Here is a 22,591-nt window from a genome sequence, read left to right as displayed (position 1 = left end):
CCCTAATGGACAAAAAATATGTTAGAAATGGCAGAACTTGCTGTGGATCTTTTCCCAAAATCACAGGCATCAAAACACAAAGTCCAGAACTCAGGTTTCCCATATCCTGGGCCTGTACCTGCCTATGCCTCCTTTGTCTTATACTGCCAGTGCCACTATGAGATCCTTCGTCCCTGGAGCCTCAGCTTCAGCCAGTTTCATAGCTCTATCAGAATCAATAAGGTATAAGACCTCCACAAAATTACCCCAATAAATCTCTTTCACCACCTGTGGAACATGTGCAGTAATGAAAATTGTTTTATTTCTGGAGCCCCCATTATGTAATGTCTGCCAACTCACCATTACACTTGTCACTTCCCTTTCTTCCATCTGCACCACTCCAGACAGGAGCAGACATTTTTTTGTCCACCACCACACTAACCCAGATCTTGGAACAGTCCTGGGTCATACTGCAACTACAGCTGGCTTGTAACCGACAACTCTTGCTGCCCTTCCATCCCAAGCACCCTCTGCAATTAAGTCCTGTCACATACTCTAACATCTTATTCCAAAATAAGAAAATCAGCAGCAGGCATTATATTGACTCCTTCCCCTCCCCCAAGTGCACATCACATTTATTGTCTGGCTTTTGCTGAAACTTAACTGGCACTGGGGAAATGTCCACCCTGCCAACCTCCTAGTTCTCATGACATTACATCTGGAATCCATATATAGTTGTTCCACTAGACTTCTCATCTTCTATCTACCTCATGATGACTCAGCTTTGACAGTTTCTTGCAATGTTTGCCTTTGATTCCAAACTCTCTGGAACAAATCCTACATCAGTAAAAGTATCTGCACCCATGTCTGGGCAAGCTCCTCCAAATGCACTATGCTTGAAGAAAAAAAAAAAAGAATTATTACACATGTGAATAACAAAATAAAATATCCCCTTTTTTCCCTCTCGATCTTCATCCCCTTTTTTCAGCCACTGAAAATGCTAACTCAACACTAGCAACTAGCCTGGTCGGTTAAATGCACTCGCCTTAATCCAGACCTGCTCCTAACTACCCCATCCCTATCATTCCCTTGCAACACACCATGACCCTCAAGGTACCTACTACCCTCCCTCCCCAACTAAGGCAAATGGTAGACAGGTGAAAGCAAACTGCTGGCCTTGATAAAGTAACTCTGAACTAGAAAACATGCACCATATTTGTAATTCTTCCACCATCTTCTTTACTGTTTTCTCTCCTTCTCTTTCTCTGTCTCTTCTTTATTTATTAAACAATACCTATATTTAACCTAACCTCTTTAGCACAAGCAATCCGGGCAAAGAGAAAATAATGGTGGGACAAAGTCCGAACTATGGGTCATATTTTAAATACTGATGTTCTAATGTTTCCTCAAGTCAACCTATAAAAATAATGAAACAATACAAGCTTTAAAAGGCGTAAAATCACATCTAAAATCACGTCTAAAAATTACATGACTATTAATAACATCAATCCCTCTCAACCTCTTGGCACAAGAAATCTGTATAAAGCCTAAAATAATGGTAGGACAAAGCTTAAAAATAAGGTCAGAAAATAAAAACAGTTTACAAAAACAATGAAATCATGCAACCTTATAAAGACATAAAATCACACAAAATCTATAAAAATCAGATCTAAATATCACAATGGTTAGTAACTTAACATCTTTGCTGCAGTAGCTTAAGCACTGATTTAATACTCTTTTTAAGTCCAGGATATTCATCTGCATGCAGTTCATTTATCCATTTATATTTCACATTTTCAGTTTTTGTCATAATATTTTTCCCTGTAATGGACATAGATTCCATATATAGAACCATAATAACAAAGTGATGTCCTACGCCAATATTCTCAATATGTTTATATAATGCATTAGTTGGTACATGTCTTTTAATGTCAGATAAATGGTCAAACAAATCCCCTTTTAAACCAGGGCACTACTCAATGATGACTCAAATAAAGTGACTTGCTTTGTATCACCCAGTTGTTAGCTGCATGCTGAGTTTACCTAATGCTGTACTACAATAAATACATCTTGCCTCCTTAACCCTCTGACCCTCACTTCAGCCATAACTGCTAGCCCTTATATATTCTGTTACTACAGTGCTTGCCTTACTGTTTAGTAATGCAAAAATGTTTCTTCATTTTCCTTTTTTTTAGTTTATTTATTATACCTTAATCCGGGTTTCTGTTGTGCTTCACCACAAAACTGCATCACATCCATCATGCTAAATGTAATGCTATCATGCATGCTACCATTTGACTACCATCCCCATCTCATACAGCACAAGGTTTGTTAAAGCCAAAAAAAAAAAATTGAGTGAAAACTCATCAACACCATTTTCTCTTTGGGCCAGACCTTAAACCTATACTCTGACTGAAAATAACACATGCCATGACCACACTGACTTACAAATGTCCCTATACATTCGGGGTGGTACAATGATACAAGGATTTGATATTTACTGTGGAGAAATACAAAGCTAGCAAAGTGTTGCAGAATGCAATCTGTCATAATGAAATAGTCCACGGGGTATTCATGGAATATGTTTTCTCTGAGTACATTGCATCAAAGCCCAACTGACTGCACAGCTTCCACTGGATGAAAGCAAAACTAATATCCTACACAAAATGTAAGCTAACCTCAGAAGACTGACTAGCTGTAAGATGCATGGCACCTTGGTTTCTCTAGTGCTGCTTCTTCTGCAATTAAAAAATGGTTAATTTGTCATGGCAGGTGAGCTGGGGTGGTGGTTAATGTGGTATGATGACATCTGTAATAGGTGCAGGGAATTTACCTAATAGGAATATTTGTACATTTGTTTGATGTATATTCCTTGATGAGAATTTTGTTGAAACCGTTTAGTTTGGTTATAAATAAGCTTCTTGCATTATAAATGGGACATGGACTTTTTTTTTTTTTTTTTTTTTGTATTTTGTTAATAAAGCATTGCTTTACTGGATGACACTCTAAAGGTCGGGGCAGTCTTTGCCTTTAATGCATATTGTATATAGTGATGTATCATATATAGTTATGGTAGATGGGTTTTGATATTAATCAATATGGTAATCAGTATACAGTTACAGCAATGATTGCTGCTCATTCTCAGTCTTAGTGTCCATTTCATGCTTCAATGCAGCAATCAGTGGGTAGCTTCAAATGTGAGTGATGCTTGTACATTTTAACTTTTGCACTTACAAAGTTTGAACTTCGCCAGTCCTCTAATTAGAAATTCTAAATGAGCCCAGGAAAATGCTGCATTCAACAAAGTTGTTTCAACAGTCAGCTGATCCACTGATTACCTTGTGCCTTGTTTTTATAAAAGTAAATAACAACATGAAGAAACAGATTCCAACAAAGCCCAGGATTCAATAAACTCTGTGCAGAAATAGTGTTATTCCTGCACAGAGTGAATGGTGTCTGCTTCCTTATAGACTTAACTGCAGCCCACCTTACATATTCATGAAGACGTGCTACTGATAATGGCTAAGCGGAAATGAACACAACTGAGGTCATGGGGTGTGTTTTAGTAGTGCTCGTACATCCAACATGCCACCTGCACTCTGAAAGTGCCATACAGCACTCTTTAACTACTTTCAGTGTCTGCAGACACAGAAAGCAGGAAATCTAAATAGGAAGCAATGGAGGGGGTGTGTGACATGTACTGTCACACACCCCTTGAATTGTCAAAGTGCCATACGGCACTTTCTAACTGCTGTCAATGTCCGCAGACACTGACAGCAGCTATTTCAATAGGAAGCAATGCAGGGGAAGTGTGTCAGGTACTGTTACACACCCTCTGCATTGTCAAAGTGCCATACAGAACTTTCTAACTGCTGTCAGTGTCTGCAGACAATAAAAGCAGCTATTTAAATTGGAAGCAATGCAGGGGGTGTGAGAGGGTCTGTCACACATGGATCTATATTATAATATAGAAAGTGCCATTCATCGAGTTCTGGTTTGTGGGATTGGAGTGCAGTGAAGATTGGGAATTTTGCCCTTTCCTCACTGTAGTGCGGTCTCGGCGTTGGCATATATAATTAGTTGGGGCTGGGGGTGCAGCCCCCCCACAAAACCAAGTTATTTGAATGGCACTTTTGATATTTCGGCAGTTCTACATTTGTTCCGTTCAATATTATATATAGACCCTCACACACACCCTGCAAAGCGAAAGTGCCATATGACACCTTTAACATGTCTCAACCTCTTAGAGCAAAAAACTGGTCAAAGCCTAAAATGATGGGGGGACAGATAGGGATAGATCATAAATATTGCCCTTAAAAACTTAGAAAGTTGATAGAGGGACAGGGTTTATATTAACATAACAACATGTAGGGAAGGAATAGAAGTCTGAAACTCAAATGTATGCCATTGTGTAATGACTTCAATACTGATATGTCTCATACAGAGTTAGCCAGTTGATAAAATGACAGGCAGTGCATTACCAAATATGACTTACATGTAGTATTGATACATGTAACTAAGCGCTTTTATTAATGTTTTTTCCATTCTAAGTTAAGTTTAAGCGTAGCTGAGTGGGTTTGTGCATTACAGCCCTCTGCTTAGCATTGCTTAAACATCTCATAGGAGATAAATACAAATGTATAGCTAAAATCCTTAATGATGAGATAGTATAGTGGTTAGAGTCCCAGCTTTGCATGCAGGAGTTAATAGTTCGAGTAACAAAGCAGACACATTATCTTTACATGGGAAAGCATTGTTTACATTATTTTTTATGGTAAATTATGTAGTAATTGATATTTGTTACCCAGGGTAGTGCAGCTGGTTCAAAATGCAAGTTTGAGTGCATATAACATGTGAAATCACCCATGTATACACAAATGTTCCATACAGTATAGTCACATCCCAAGGTAATGTAATGAAAGCACACAGGGGGATGTCATGTAAAGTAAATCATATACACTTAAAATATGTCAGTAATGATGAATTAATCTACAATTCTGATATTTTTTAAATGAAAACTGAGCAATGCTAAGCAGTGCTCAGCTATGGTTAGCCAGTTTAAGCATTGCTTAGATGTAAATTCTAAGCAGCAGTCAGCTCATCTAAGCGAATTTGCACACTGTTAAGCATTGCACAACATTTACTCATTTAAGCACTGTTCAACTCATCTTAGTGGATTTGTGCACCATTTAGCTGAGCTTAGCATTTTCAAAATGGTCCAATGACAACAAAAGGTGGAAATATTGCCTTATTTAAACTGCACAGGCAGGAATAAAGCCATAAGCTATTGTAGACTGATCTCTGCAGGAACCATGCCTGGCATTGGAGAGGGAGCTCGCTTTTGGGAGCAGTGCTGGGGCATTCAGGAGTCCAGGGTCATAGTCGAGGTCCTCATTGAAAACCATGATGACAGACTGCTGCAGGGCCAGTACCATACTCTCAGTACAAAGCGAAGGTCTTAGACCATCTGGCACACGACCTCACCAGTGCGACTGGAATCCCCCAAATTGGTGAGCAGGTGCGGCATCATTATGCTGACCTAAAGCAGAGGAAGTGGGAGCTCTTGGCCCAGTGGATCCAAGATGCATGGACACAGAATGCTCCAGTAGTTTGTAAGTATCTCATCCATAGCTGTATCAAATCCTAGGCTGAGTATGTGATAGACTGGTATGCATAATGTTTGTGTTCTCCCTGTACAGCTGCAGCAGAAAGGGATAGCAATGCTGAGGCCCATGCTGACAGACTGACAAGGCTGCACTGACAGACTGGTCAGTACAGATCTACATTGCAGTATATAGTGAAATAATTAAGAGGGAGTAAATTGTTTACTGCCAGTAGGTGTAGTGTGTTCTGTGTCTAACATGTAAATAAAAGTTTGCCAGACTAATATTGATCTACAGGATATGCGGTAGTAAATCATTGTGTCATATAAGTACAATAAAGACATAAACCACCAACTGTTGTGTTTATTCTGGTATGTTTTTGTAGAAATAGAATGTGTACTGGTTCTTCACAGCAAATATGGCTTTTACAGCATGAATTAACTGAGATTGTTCTGATAACCAGCTAATATGCAAAATAGTAGATTGTGGAGCTGTAAAACAACATATACATGAAATATGACATATGTTATGCACTAAGATCCAAACCCTGAATAGTAATGTCCAATGTATTATAGTGTGACCCCTGCTGCATTGCCTTGTGTTAACCTTTGCTTTCCAGACTGTATTATTTCAAAGGATTACTACACTGTACACTATCTGTCATGCAGGAATCTCAGGATTACAAGGTCAGACTGTCTAACCCACAGAGTATTAGACAGAAAACAGTCAAACAAGAGACAGCAGTTTCCCAATAGCTCAGTGTGATGAGAAATAGTCTTGATGTTCATTTTAGCACACCCAGACATGGTTTGAATCCAGGGAGTGGTACTGAGATGTATGCATATATACACTCAAGAAATCCTGAATATTTGTAGAAACAGTCAGATAGACATAACAAATATTTTCTCCACAGGTCATACAGGTAATGAAATGTTTGTAGTAGCTGTATAAAGGGCAAACCAATACACCATGTACAACTGCCCTGCTGTCCGACCACATGCCTGCAAAAGACAGTAGGATAGGTACAGACACCGTGCACTTTTCCCGATACATGTCTCTCATGTGTCACGCTGTCATGGCTAGTGGTCACTGCTGTCAATCACCTTGGACACAGATAGGAATGCAGGTGAAGTATGCCAGTAGCAGACTCACACCAGTGCACTGTACCCCTTCTTTGACAAGTATGTAACTCTGACATGTACAAGCCCCATCCAGTAATGTAGCCATAGTTCTTCAAGTCTGCCCCATACCATTACAGGTTGACAGTCTAACAGGTATGTATGCGCTACAGAAACTATGGGTCATAGGTAGATGCAAAGTGAGGGCAGACCTGTAGAGTATTGAGCAGTAATGCTGTAAAAAATAGAAGCCTATTCAGTTGTTAAGTGACAGTTTTCTCTCCCCTCACTCCTCATCTGCATCAATAATTATTATTCATATACTACGGGTATGTTCTTCTCAAAACCTATTACTGGGACACGTGTTCTGTTATTGTTTATATATTTAATTGGTTGCATATTAACATACCTTGTTCAAATACCATTATTGGTGGCCTGTTGCCGTCAATGTAACTTGCATGCTGTTAAAATGCTTACTGTTGATCCATTTATGCATGTGTTCTGTTTGCTAAGCAACTGTTTCACATCTGTTGGTTTGGGTTAATTGGAACACCCACTCATGCTGTTATAACTAATTTTGAAATGTTTTGTTCATGATTAACCAATATATCTTGGAAAACCACAACACCATAGCACCTTTGGGAAGGCTGATCCCGGTGGATTCGCCTGTCCCACCTCATCTGTCTGTGGCGCCGAGCCCCAGCATGTCTGGGACCCAGCGTGGAACATCCTCCTCCACTGGTCCTGCACCACTTTGGGGTAGAACCACCTCAGGGAATGGGGCCCTTCCCCACCTGGGTGCGGGTACTAAAAGGAGCCCGTCACCCACAACATGTTCTGGGGTATGATGTGCAGCATCATCTGCTCTGAGTTGGATGGATGTCTGAGCCAGATGGAGGGCCGCATGGCACACCTGGAAGGGCAGGCTGTCCTTGTCATCAAGCTCTTAGCACAGCCACGTTTGGGGCCGTGAAGGTGCAGTGGTGACTGCCCATGGGTGGGGACCTCAGTCCCAATGTATCCATTTGGGGACTCATGGGCCTCTGATTCCCAACCACCCTCCTCATCCAAGGTGTTTACCACCTTCATGTGTCATATACAACCCCTGTCTGCTGTCTTGTGTGTCTTGTATGTCTGCAAATGCAACCTATCCTACCCAGCCTACCTCCGCAAACATACCTACAGCCCTTCCCCAACATCCCACTTTCACTTAAAAAATGGCATCTGTCCCACAAAAAAAAAATCATTTCCCCATACATAGCTCTACATTTCACCACTATGTCCAGTGACGTAAATCAATCTACAACCAAATTACTTTACAAATGTATGTTGATAGCACTCCTCCCTGTGGGGTGTGAGGCTGTAAATTCCAAATTTGCCACATCAGTCACAGCTGTTGCTGCAGAAGAAATGTAGAGCTATGGTCCTTTTCTATACCCATCCTGCACATCCCTAGCTGCTTTTCCTAATGTTTTAACCCCTGATTGTCCCAATTCCACCACTTTCCTATCACCTTTTTTTCTTTTCTTTATTTAAAATTAGTGCAGGTGTAAGAGGGAATAAGAGCCGCTAAGCAAAGCTACGAGGACTAAACCATCTGTTAGCATTGCTTAGCTACACGCAAAACCATGCAAACCCACTTACAACTGCTTAAACGTGCTTTAATTACTCTGTCTCTATCAGCCCTTGTTCTTCCCATCAACAAAATCATCAACTCTGCCAAGTCCTGAACCCAGAACCCAGTGCACTACAATCATATCAACATACCAATACACCATCTCAGATGTAGGGCTTTGTAATGCTTTTAAAAACATATTATGCACTACAGTCATTTACCCTATACACTACAATCACAGCAATGTACCACTACACCATCTGAAATGTGTGGACTTGTAATTCTTTTATAAACATATCATGTACTGCAATCATTTAACATTAATGAAAAAAGGTCATCATTACCAAGTCTTAAACCCAAGCTCTCATGCATTATACTCACAGTAACATACTTCTACACCATCCAAGCTGTGGATGCTTGAAATGCTTTTACAAACATATCATGCACTACAGTCATTTACCATAAGGGAAAAATACACATCCCAGTCAAGCCTTAATTCCAGGACGCTGTGCATTCCAGTCACAGCAGACACCACTACTCCACATGAGCTGTGAGAATTATAAATGCAGGATGGTCATTCAACATTAGTAAAAACCTGTGGAATTTATATATATATATATATATATATAACTATATATATATATATATATATATATATATATATATATATATATATATATATATATATATATATATATATACTCAACCTCTTACTGCAAGACATCTGCAAAAAGCCTGACAAAGGTGGGGGATAAAGGGCAAACAATTGTGAAATATTTGAAATATGGCTGTTATAAGCGTAGAAGTTTGCTAGAGTATCACAGTTTGTTTTGACATATAGTTTCTGATAGATTTCAGGTCTGAGACACAAATGATTGTCAACATTTAGTGATGTCAATGCTCACATCATCCCAGTGATTTGTCAGAAAACCACAACTGTTATGGGGAACAGACCAAATATATGAGCCACGCATCTGGACAGAATATAGAAATCTTGACAGTGGAGAGGTATGACTGCAGTCATTTAACAAGAAGGGAAAAACAGTGAGAGCTGCCAACCATTTCACCCAGCACCATCTTAACTACAGGCAGACCAACACGACACTACCCCAAATCAGCTCTGCGGAATTACTCATGAATTTGCAAATATATCATGCACTACAAGGATGTAACTGTAAGGAAAGCAGACATCAGTGAGAAATTGTCCACCCAAAACCATTTGCACCACAGTCACAGCAACATACCAGTACCCCAGCTGATTGCCAGTCACACACTACACCAACAGATACTGCCCCAAGTTACAGTGTACTGGGTATCCTGAGGTGCTACAGGACATCCGTGCCAATGCATTGGATCAGCTGGTTATCACCCCTACAACAGGTGGAAATATCCTGTACCTGGTCCTAATCAACATGAGTAGCCACTATAGCACTCCAACAGTATCATTCTTCTTGGTAAGATCTGACCACATAGCCATCACTGTTGAGGTCAAGATCTCCCCTGTCCCTCCCTTGTAAGGGTCAAACAAAAAACACTTTCCAAAACTGACTATAAATCTCTTCAGAGCAGGTATAAGTAGCTTTACAGCCACCTTCTCATAAGTTGGAACTAGCAGTAGTGCCCAAGCATACACAACAATGCTATGTGAGGACCTACATAGCTGCATGGCCCAGCAATACCTGACAGGACAAAATCATCTCCCTCAAGGAAGGGTAAATCTGTGTGGTGGATAGCAGCAATATACAGATTCCATAATAGGTGGAAATAATTGCTGGACAGGGCCAAGAAGGAGCAGGTGCCAAACTGGAAGAGATGTCACCTTTGTTTGAACATGCAAATAAGGTCACAGGTGAATTACTTTCAGGTTAACTTTGAGTGCAAATTGGACACATCCACCAAGGCCAATCACAAGGCCTTCCTCACATATCTGCAATCCCAGAGGCAACACCTAAATCTGCTCTGCAGTGGTGGTCAATAACACCACATACAAATACGGTACAGATATAGCCAACCTGCTGCAGATAGGTTAAGTTTAAACATCACCCCCCTTGTCCCCCCATTGGTACACATGGACATGCACAGCACCTGACCCCCTCCCCTCATAATCAGGGACCAGGTCCATAATGCCCTCTCAGAGGCAACAAGCTGAAGTGTCCATAGGCCTGATACCATCCCTGGCTGCATCCTACATGGACTCAGGCATGGGCTCTCAGCTCCATTACATACTGTAGTCAACCAAAGCCTGAACACCAGTGTCATCCCATCTGCACAGAGGATAGACACTGTAATCCCTATACACAAAGGTTGAGCAACCCACTGATACAGCCACTCATATGCACATCAGCCTAACTAGCCTGATCTACAAGGACATGGAATGCTATATCAAGGACCTTATAAACAGGGGCATTGGCATATCTGCAAGACAAACCCCACTCACACAACCTACATGCAAGGCCCTCACCTGGTCAAAATACACTCCCTCTCCATGTCTAGCAGAGTACCTGTATAGCCCTCTTGAAGAAGAAGCTGGACATCTGCATGGGAAATGGAAAAGACATCCCTGGCATCCTGTATGCTTCCCAGCTGGACAGGGGAAACGGGTGACAGATTTGAAGGGACATGGGCAAATGTCTGGGCTAGGCTTATGGGAGCATCTGGGCCAATAGCCTAGTATGATCTTATGAACCTATGCACATAGTACTTTACATGTTTCCTGTATGAATAGCAGACTGTCCTGCAATGTTATCAGAAATTAATCCCTGTAAGTCTGAGGTGTGTGGGTACTGCATTGATATATTATTCTTTTTTTCCTTCCTTAGTTATTATCATATATCATTAAACCTTGTCATTGTGTGTGGTCTGTATAACAGTAAGTCAGCTCTTACAGTACTTCCATATGCAGTTTGTGACACTGGTTAGCTCACTCCAATAGCCTTGGTCTTGGTCACACTTACTATCCTGCTAATAAGTCCATCACACAGTAGGGTTTGTTGCCCTTGAGTTAAGGGGCTTACAGCAGCTGTTAAAGAGATGGATTGTGGCAGTCAGAACTACTGTAAAGTCTGGCCTGAAGGGCCCATAGGTAGCAAATCTGTGTCAGACTTTACCAGGAGTGTGTGTGTGTGTGTGTGTGTGTGTGTGTGTGTGTGTGTGTGTGTGTGTGTGTGTGTGTGTGTGTGTGTGTGTGTGTGTTTGTGTGCACATGTGTATGTATCAGCAAACATTATGCTGCAGGATATTAATTTACATATGTTGTCTTCCCCTCACAGATGAACATGAGGGATGGTGTCTCTCCCCTGCACAACCTGATGTCAATGTCTTAGTGGACTCTCATGATGATGTTGGTCATAGTGAGTCACAGGTGGGGTTGTTGGGGGCTGAATATGTGTCATTGGTTGGTATCCCACTTTCACCCACAATGTCCCCGCACATAGTCAGTATGCCCACACTTACCCAGTCCCTAGCTGCCACAGAGAATGGACCGTTGGGAGGGTGGTGGTTTAGAACAGGCTAGTGTGGTGACTTTGGCAAGTGTGAGTGTAGACACTAGCTATAGCTAGAGAGAAGGAGAGGTCACACACAAGCAGATGGACAGAGGTGTTCGACAGAGGACTGCTGCCCAACAAGCCCATGTCATAAGTGTCACAGAAGGTGTCACCAGATCATGTTACAGTCCATCATGGAGGCACAGGAGCATACTGACTGCAACACCAGATAGATGCTCAAGGTCATAAATGCAGAGCTTCCTGCCATGCATGATGACCTCCACAGCATTTGTGAGGTCGTATGTCATTTTGCTGATGTTGTGGATAGACAGTGGGGTGAGACATTGTCACTGCTCAACCATGCAATGTCTGTGCTTTAGTATGTGGTGGGAGTAGAACGTCGGCCACATGGACAGAGGTCAGCAACAAGATCAGCTGAGAGCCCATGTGTCTGTGCACATTCACATTTTTGTAGTGGCAGTACCACCAGCACTACTGAAGGGAGGGTGGTGTCCACACCAAACCGGAGCAGGCCATAGGCACATGGTCCTGGCCAGTCCCATCAGGGATGCAGATCCAGCAGACAGTAGTCACCATCAGGGAGTAGTACTGCATCGGTCCTTGGGTCTGGTGGTGCCAGTGAGACCCCTGCCAAAACCAGTTCCAGTGTCCCTGGCAGGAGATGGTGAACTGTACATCCTGCCATGTACAGTCCATGGCTGTTCAACATAGCCCTGTGTCAGGCATCCACATGGCTTGATTGTGTGCATACAAACAGTCACGCATCTCTATCACAGGCCAGTCACCACCAGACATGCACAGCTCCTCTGCACACCCCAGTTGAACACCACCCCTCAGACACACATACACACGCACACACAAGCACACACAGACACACACATGCATGCACACACACACACATACACACACAATGTCAACCATATGTCCCAGACCAGTCTAGGCCTATGGCAATCCTACACCACACCCTGTGCATGTGATGATACCTGTGCCACATCCCTGTTTCCCATACCATTGATGCAGGGACATAATCATATGGGTCTGATACACAGAGTGAATATAGTACAATGTAATAATGGAATGCTGTGTAAGGTGGTGTCTGCTGGCAATAGTTATGGGTACATATTGAGTTGTATGCACCTGTTTAGCCATGAGGCACTATTATAGTAGCAATGATGAGTATGGTGGAGTGGAAACACAATGACCTTTTCATAGCCAAGGTACAGCTGTATATGTACTTGTTTAAGAGATGTGTTTACATGCAACAGTGTGTGAGGGACAATTGGGGGGGGTGTGACTTTGTGTACATACCCTTGACACAGCCATCTAGTCTTTGTACATGTCACCAGGGTGTTCTGTAGTGCCACAGACTCACACATACAAGAGGAGGTTACTTGAGTACTGGGACTAGGTCCCTCACGAGCTTAACCATTACTTTAACTGCAACAGATTCACCTATCAGGACCTGTTGTCCCTGCCATTTCTGTTCCATCCACTCAACCTTCAAGCAGTTGATGAGGGTATGCCTGGTACTGTGTATGACATGTTTGGAGTATGTATTCCTGACACAGGTCAGCCTGTGTTAGTCTAACCTGACAATCACTAGCATGTGTGTCTGCTATCTCATATGCATGTCTGGCCTCTCATGCTGGTAATGTACACAGAGTCATATTCCTATACATGGGGCAGCTGGTGAAGGGCTGAACACAGCCCCTACCCACACAGTCTGATGAATGATAGTGTTAGGTACATAACACAAATACCACAGATGTAATGTAGTGTTGCAGTGTCTGCCACTACTATTCAAGTGTGTGACAACTGCAGGGGCTTTTAGGATTACCAATGGTTGGTTCAGAGGCCTTTAACATGGTAGAGCCATCTGACACACACACACACACACACACACACACACACACACACACACACACACACACACACACACACACACACACACACACACAAACACACAGCGCACACACACACACACACACACACACACACACACACACACACTGCTGCATGGGGAGATGCATTGAAACACACATGCACATGGAGTTGACACTTCTCAGAGTAGATGACTTACTTGTCTATTTATGTACAATACACAGCGATACAACCACTGCATGCACCACAGGGGCTTTGTGTTAGAAACTGTGCAATTGTGCTTGTAAGGTGGATGACATCTGTATTGGCTGAAACTAGGTTTGCAATGGGGGAGTTCACAGGGTGTATGAGGCACACAAACTGGTATAGCCATCACATACACACAGTAAAGACAGCCGCAGGTGATGTGCATACAGAAACACATACACAGTTGCCAGTAGACGTATTAGTAACCGCATGCATCCACTTGTATGTACTATAGTGCTATGTACACATGACATGCTCCACATAGATTATATGCCTGGGCCATAACACACAACCTCTTACAACAAGTAATCTTACAAATGTCTTCATGGATGGTGGGATTACCCACCTGAAATAGTAATTGGTCTGATCTACTGTTCCTACAAAATTGGACAAGTGATAGAGTGACAGACTTTGTATCAGCATGATGTGTCAGTCAGGTATGATGTCTGATGCTGGCATGTGTGTCACTATGGTAACTGTGACATATTTGGCAATGATATCAGAGGAATACTCATTGTTAGGCTGCAAACATATATTCCATGTAAATCTGTACAGATGACTGTTATGGGCTGTATAGTGTTACATGATGCATTTGAAGAAGATGCCATTAACAGGCTCTTTAAAGCAATGTCATAGGTAGGGGGTCAACAGGCCTTAAAATGGTATACCTACACACACAACAGCCACAGGGCATATGCTTCATACACGTCTATAGTTGTCAGTATTGAGATTAGAACCCCTAACAATCTAATTATTTGTACTGTAATATTACACAGCTATTGCACATGCCACCACAGCTTAGATGGCTGATAAGTGTATATAGGCACTTCTAAGGTGAATGACATCAGCAGGCCTTGTAAAGTATGGCAATGGGAAGTGTACTAGGTGGTACATTCCTTAAAATGATATAACCCACCCCTCCGGAGAATATGATTCTTACACAAACACGCATGGGGGTATGATTCTCACACACACACACACACACACACACACACACACACACACACACACAAAATCAATCTAGTTATGTGTACTACAGTATTACGCAGTTATCACATGTGCCACAGAACTGATAGGATTTAACAGTGTCTCAGTGTATGTTCAAGGTGAATTACATCAAGAACACTTGTAAAGTATGGCAATGGGAAATGTACTGGGTGGGAAGGGCATCAAAATACATTATCCTGCAAACATGCACACTTACAAACACCTTTACACACACACACACACACACACACACACACACACACACACACACACACACACACACACACACACACACACACATATTTACCAGCTGTGAAAGTAGAACCCTTGTCTATCTAGTTATTTGAGCTATACTGTTGCGTAGTTATTACCAGCACCAGAGAGCTTATAAGACTGAAGGCTGTCCAAAGGTAATTCTAAGTGAAATGACATTGGCATATCTTGTGAAGTAGGGCAATGGGAAGTGCACTGAGTGTGAATGGCCTCTTAATACTTAAACCTACACACACACACACACACACACACACACACACACACACACACACACACACACACACACACACACATGCAGGTGATGTGATATTGCAACCCCCACCTTAGTAATATTACACAATGGAGCACTCCTTCATGCTGGCACATGTGACTGGTTATGACTGGTATGCCACTGTCTATAGCAGGATATCACTCTATGCCATTCAGGTTATCCCTGTGTATGACTCACTCTCTGTGTGTGTCTCCCTGTGTGTCTCTCTCTATCACTGTCTGTCTCTCTCTTCCCCACGTCTATGTGTGTGTATGCTTGACATATTGTTATATGTTGCCCAGATATATGTCTGTGTATCACACACAATAGATGCAGATATATCACATATGGGCCACCTACAGCTAGCTGAGGATAATCCTGTCTGATGGATGTTTGTAGAGTCAGTTAAGGTGTACATAGCTGCCTGTATGCAAAGACATATATGCACAATACAGTTATATAGTCATATGACATAGGCTGTGATTCTCTAAGTGTAGGAGCATGGCCAGTATGACCTTCTATAGTAAGAGTGGGACTCCATTCCAGAGATAGTAGTACTCTGTTCTGGGGTTTTGTGTGCTACAGCCATACCGCTCAAAAGTAAGCAGGAAGTTACTAGAGGTACAGGGTTTATTTTAGCAGACATTTTCTGACATATCTGACATGTGACACTGACATGTATTGTGTCATTACCTAGTGACAGACATCCTCAGATCATCACGATGCTTTACCAGAGAAATACAAGATGTATGATGCACAGACCAATATTAAGAGCCCAACTATAGATATTCTTGCCCAAAACGGCCAGTTGAGAGGTATGGCTACAGCCGATTGACTGATGAAGCTGTGTAATCAGTCAAGCATCTTGATGATTAATGATATACTGTCTGGGGATCTCCTGCTTGTGTAGTATTCTTCTTACCTGAAAAGTCATATCCTGGTGTGGCCATACCTCTCAACTGTACATATTTTTTTGCAGATTGTCAAGATGTTTGTCTAGAAGTTTCGTCCAGTCTACATAAACTTGTGTTTTAATGGCACGTTAGTTGCAAATAATTAAAGACTGAATTTACAAAATAATGTCAGAGATTAGTGTTTCAGACTTCATAACCTTCAGGCAATTCCTTCTAATGCAAAACCCATTATTCTATGAATATTCTCAGTTTGTAAGAGAAGTATTTACAACACGTACCTATCATTGGGCCTTTGTCCCACTTTTATTTATGACCTTGTCCAGATGTCTTGCTGTCAGAGGTTGAGAGGTATGGGTGTGGGTACAGAGTGCATTCTACTTTGCAGAAATGCCCATTATATGTGTATTATATTCCACATAGCACTGTGACTTCCAGGTATGTCAGTGGCAGAGCAGTACAGAGTAATGTGGTGAACCACTGACAGACTTTGAATAGGTTGATAAGTTGATATGATGTTAGTAGGCTATTGGCCCTGAAGCCCTTATAACCATGCAGACAAGAGTGTAGCCCATGTTAAGACATGGAAGCACATAAAGGCCCTGTCCATCAGGGACATAGGTGGAATCACAGGACTGTGTTTTCTGTTTCTCATGCACTTTCTTATACAGGGAGCACATCATTATGAGTATTGAGGCCCTTGGCTTGATGTGGACAGTATTGCACAGATGGGGAGAGTGTGTGGGACACATATTTGTCACACCAACAAGCCATACTGATATCACAGACCAGGTTGATGCTGCACATACAGGTTGATCGAGTAATCCTTGACTTCCAGATGTGCAACAGTCCCATCAAGGCATGGTCTGCATTGCTTTGTATGCCAGACAGGGGTTACCTCAGCAGAGTCTGTATGGAATGGAGTAGAGGGACAGTGCTGTTAGCCTATCTGTGCAGTGTAGTTGTTTGGGGTTTGGGGTAAGGCCTTAGTGTTTGCAAGACCCTGGTGTGTGGAGTTTACATGGTCTGTGGTGTCTAGCTTTGTAGAGTTTTCATGTGTTTTTGCCTCTGAGGGGTACTTTGTTTGGGTTTTGGTTTTGTTGTGGACCTCTACTTACATGGGTGTGTGTTGTGCATTTGCAGGTGATGTTTACTGACTCCATACACTGCATGGGATCTATGTTACTGCACAATTTGTTCTGGTGTGCACATTCTCCATTTGTCTGGCCAGTGGTTCCCCTTCCCCTTATGTGTGTCTCTTTGTCCTTTTGTAGTCCAGTCACAGGCTTTGCCACAGTGGCTGCTGTTACGTGCTTGTAATTCTGATGTGAGTGGGGTAAATGCCATAACATCACACACAGGGTTATGGACGTCACAGCTCTGAGTGTACCTATTTAGCAAGTCATCTATCATTGCACCAGTACATTTGCTGTGGTCCTCAGATGGTTTGTGTTGCTATATGTTATTATGAGGCTACATGTTGGCCTAGCTGTCAATCCATCACAGACTGATATCTGCACAGGCCCATATATGAGAGTTAGACAAAGGCCCACACATGGGGACAGGGTGTTAATACTGTTCTGCCAAACATAGACAGTTGGGACACCATTTTGGTATTTGCTTACTTTCTCTTATGGGTATGACATCTGCTTCCCCACTGTCTGCCATCGATGTCTTGACATGACCCTTCCTTGTTTTGCAAATAGCTGGCAATCAAATGCAATGTTAGGACAAGCAGAACAGATATATAAGTTATACTTGCACTCCTTCTGTAGCAACCTGTCATTCCAGGGGTATGGATGTTGACCACTGGCATGATGTCAGTGCTGACACAGTAAGTTGGCAGCCTTTTTTAACCTGGAAGTACACTGACCTTCAGATGCCTGCTGTCCTACTAGGCACCATACCTCCCATTTTTTTAGAGCCAGACATCTGGACAAAGCCATAAGTAATTTGGGGACAAACACCTATAGTATAGGGACCATTGTTAACTACTGGCCTTACAAACCTAGAAAGGTGATACAATAACAGGCTTTGCATTAGCATGCATTTTCCTAAAGGATATGAAGTCTGAAACTACAATCTGTCATTATTTTCTGACTTTAGTCTTTTGTGATTTGCCAATGATTTGCCAGAAAACCACAATTTCATGATGAAGAGACCATAAATATGATGCAAACCTCTGGACATTCTGCTAAAAGTCTGTACAGTGACGGGGTATGCTAGGCACTGTGTTGGTTACTCTTAGCTGCATGCTGTCTATATGTGTGGCCCCCTGTCCCTGACCTGTCCAGCTTTCCTGCAGTAACAGATATTGACATCTGGACAGTGTGTACAACTCCTACCATAGTTGTATTTGACATGCAGAATAGTTGGCATTGCAGTTCTTGGAACATAGACCCTGTCAAACACAGTACTGTACCTAGGCCACTAAGACATGACAGCCAGAAGTAATTGCAGGCCACATACTGACAGTATTGACCACACATATACATAGCTCATTGACCCCTGCATGCTGTGGACAAGCAACAAGTTATCAAGTTGATTGGGACAGCCCTGGGAATGTGTACTCTGCTGCTAATACTGTACAAACATTACTGTTACTGTATTTCTATGGGAACATGGGTGTGGGTGTGGCAGACCTGTCAACTGTCCACATTTGCATAGACTGTGCTGATGTTCCCTTTACATTTTGGTTCCATTTAGCATAGTATTGTTCCTGCCTTGGAGACTATAGGCATATCACTAAAGACCACAGGTTAGATTGTAATGGCAGACATTTGGGTTTCAGATTTCTTACCCTTCAGAGCCTTACTGCAACTGTAAGATCTGCTGTGATATCACTGTGTAAGCCTGTATGGGAATATTTCATCATTGTTCCCATTTGTGGGCCTTTGCCAGACATTTCTTTATGTTTTTCTGTGGCTGACTTGCTGGGTGAGGCTGAGGGGTGAGTATGGAACCCCCACATTGTCATCCATGCATGTGACATATGACCCCCCAGTTAGTTAACCCCCCGCATATACTACAGTGAGGTTTGTCACCTAGGGGACTACTCCACACTCTGAGGAAGTCAGTGTTGGGTGGACATTTCCTGTTGTCCCACATAGATGTCAGTTGTCTGCTGCTATACCGGTAGGCCACCCCATTCCCTTACATGCATGCAGCAATACCATAGCTATGCTACCACAATGTATTACTCCATTCATTTATTGCTAAAAAGACTGACTTACCTTGTGCCTGTGGCAGTTGTGCGGATGGTGCTTGAGGGCTGACTCTGTCAGATGCACATAGTACACAGCCTATACATGGTAAGATATAGGTAGTGTGATGTGTATGGCATCCATTTTACTATGTGTGCGAGTCAGAGAGAGTTGTCAGTCCCTGGGTTCTTACAGTGCCACAGTGTGTGCTATGCTTGCCTCTTTGCCAAGGCCTGGGCATACTGGGCATGGCTCCATCTGCCTACAGGAGCAGGCTCAGGGGGTTCCTTCTCCAAGTCCCCCTGTGCCTGTGGGTGCTTTGGCAATGGTTTGGGGGCTGTGTAGGTCTTCCCTGTGATATTTCTGCCACAGCTGTTTCCACAGAATCATATTGTGTTGCAAGGCAAATACTATGAACATGTGTGCACATGTGGCTGGAGAGTACTGCAGGGCTCCACCAGATATGTCAGGGAAGAGGAAAAGTAACTTGAACATCCCAAACACATGCTCTATAATGTTCCTGGTATGTGCTTGTGCCTCATTATGACATTCTTTAGTGTGTGTGTGTGTGTGTGTGTGTGTGTGTGTGTGTGTGTGTGTGTGTGTGTGTGTGTGTGTGTGTGCATTTTTGATGGGTGTCATCATCCATGGCTCCAGAGCATAGCCAGCATCCCCCAGCAGATGGCCATACAGGATGTCCCTCCTGGCAAATGCCTGATACAGCTATGAGGCATGTCAGATGTGGGAGTCTTGGTAACTACCAGGGTTGCCAGCACACACATTCATGATAATACCCTGGGCATTGCACATGATCTGGTAGGTGATGGAGTGATAACCCTTGCGGTTGATATAGACTCTACCTTCTTCACCAGGTGGTGCCTTGATGTGGATGTGCATGCAGTCTATGGCACCCAGTACCTCTGGGTAGTCTGCTACATGGTGGAAGAGACCCATATTGCCGGTCCTCTCCTCATGGGTGCTGGGGAAATATATGTGCTCACAAGCATGTGTTTGCATGACATTCAGGAAGTGGTGGAGTACCCTGGATGCATATGGCTATGAGACCCCCATGATGTCCCCAGTAGGGCTTCGGAAGGTGCCTGCAGCTAGTATTCTTACAGCTACACATACATTGGTTTCAACTGGGATGGGTTGCCCTCTGTTGGCTCTGGGTCTGAGGTGAGGATGGCACAGCTTGGTGAATTGTTGAAGCAAATCCCTGTCTACCCTGTAGCACTCTAGTATCTCTAGATCATGTAGCCCCTGGTAGGTTACCCTGGGTCTGAATACTCTTCTCTTCCTCCTCAGTCTGGAAAGGTTGTCAGCATTATCTTCCTCATTGCCATCAATCTTTAGCACATACTGATGTATGAAAGTGACAGCAGCCCCTAACATTATTTTCTCAGTTAAAATTCTCCCGAATGTGTACACCAATGGTGCAGAGTTTGTGGGGAAAAACAGACTGAAAGGTGTTTACATAGTTTATACTGGTGTGCTGCAGATGCTGCCTGTGTGATTGGCTGACTATGATACATTTCACCTGCCAGATATATTATTTGCACTTGAGTGCCTTTATTCTGCTATTTCCTGTTTTTTTTCTTCCCATTTCTACCCCTTCTACCCCTTCTAAGTCCCGTGGTGCACGAAGCAAACCCGCTGCTCAAATGTAAATACTTCTTCTAGTACCTGTTGTTTTTTTCAGCAATTCTTGAACTAGCTAAGACACACACCCTTGCTTAGCTGCGCTTAGCTGAGCACAAATAGAGGTTGCGGAGCTTCAATGTGTTTAGACCAAACATGACACACACCATTTTCATGTCAGCTGCTTCTCCTGCTTACACTACAGCATTATAGCTCCTACACAGTTAGATGCAGGGGAATATGATCTCCTATTTTGATACTCAATAAATTTAGCTCATTTGCATTCCCCACTGCCTTAATCCCTTATTATACCACTAACCCAGAGCCCATCTCCTTAGCTACTACTATTACCTGTTATTGTTTTGGTTCTGCATGCTACCTACTATAATGGCAAAATTCATATTTCACATAAAATTGTTTTTTTACAATTTTTTTAATTTTCTGCACGATCATGTTTGTGTGCTCTGCTTAAAGGCTGAAATCGGCCAAAGAAATTAAGTTTGATTTTTATTATTTTGAAACGGTTTTGCATGCCAATGGACATATTTTTGGCCATTGACATGCCTAATGCTCATAATACATGTTTTACTTTGAGCTGTCATGTCCTCATTTTGATTTTTGAAGAAATGTACACGGTTAGTAACCGAATACATTTCTGCAGCAGACACTGCTCTGACACGGATGCCTGTCTGCTTACTGAATTGCTAATTCACCTCATCTGCATGATTTTCACCAGAAAATGAGGTAATTAGCATTATTCAGTGGTGTCCATGTTAGAATAGTGCTGGGAGGCTCATGCACGCCCCCAGCTTTGTTTACTGGATCGCTCTGCACCGTCGTGCAATAGCTGCTACACTATTCTGACACAGCAATTCAGCTTTATTGAATCCCAGCCAAAGTCTTTTAAAAGTTTCTAAGAAAACAAAAGCACTTAATCGAATACATAATAAAGAAGTATGTTCCTGTTATTTGGACTTGCTAATTGCCATGTTCCCTCATGATTTTTAGATTAGTAATTTAATCCTGTGTGTGGAACGTTTAGTGTTTATTGTTTTTTGCTTGATATTATTTTATATTATACTTATCTATTTTACTTTAGGGATTCATGCTCTTTGAAGGAGAGAAATTTAACTACAGTCATGCATTTTGTAATGTTTTATAATCTTTTATTCTGCCTGTTATGCCATCATATTTCATACGTTGTTGTTATTATTTCTTTTTTATTTTAGTTGCAAGGGCTATGTTCACTATGCATCCTTCACTGACTCTGTATTATCTTTATGGGGTAGCCACTGGCCACATTTATCATTTAACAGTTAGTTATTTGAGTGAGGGTTGGGGGTTAGTGGTCTCATATAAGACACCTATAGGGGCAGTA

General features: G+C 42.4%; 1 protein-coding gene across 1 annotated transcript in view; it reads right to left on the bottom strand.

The window, feature by feature from the left end:
* Positions 1 to 757: 757 nt before the first annotated feature.
* Positions 758 to 22,591, bottom strand: part of LOC122810746 (olfactory receptor 2D2-like) — a 154,246-nt gene continuing 132,412 nt past the window's right edge. The window contains exon 6 of the mRNA XM_044082307.1: positions 758 to 874. Coding sequence (XP_043938242.1) covers positions 758 to 874 — 117 coding nt within the window. The remainder of the gene's footprint in view (positions 875 to 22,591) is intronic.

Source organism: Protopterus annectens, chromosome 9.part0, assembly GCF_019279795.1.
Source record: "Protopterus annectens isolate FY-2018-M chromosome 9.part0, PAN1.0, whole genome shotgun sequence".
NCBI lineage: Eukaryota > Metazoa > Chordata > Ceratodontiformes > Protopteridae > Protopterus > Protopterus annectens.
The sequence above is the reverse complement of the archived record's forward strand: the minus strand, read 5'-3'. Positions and strand labels throughout refer to the sequence as shown.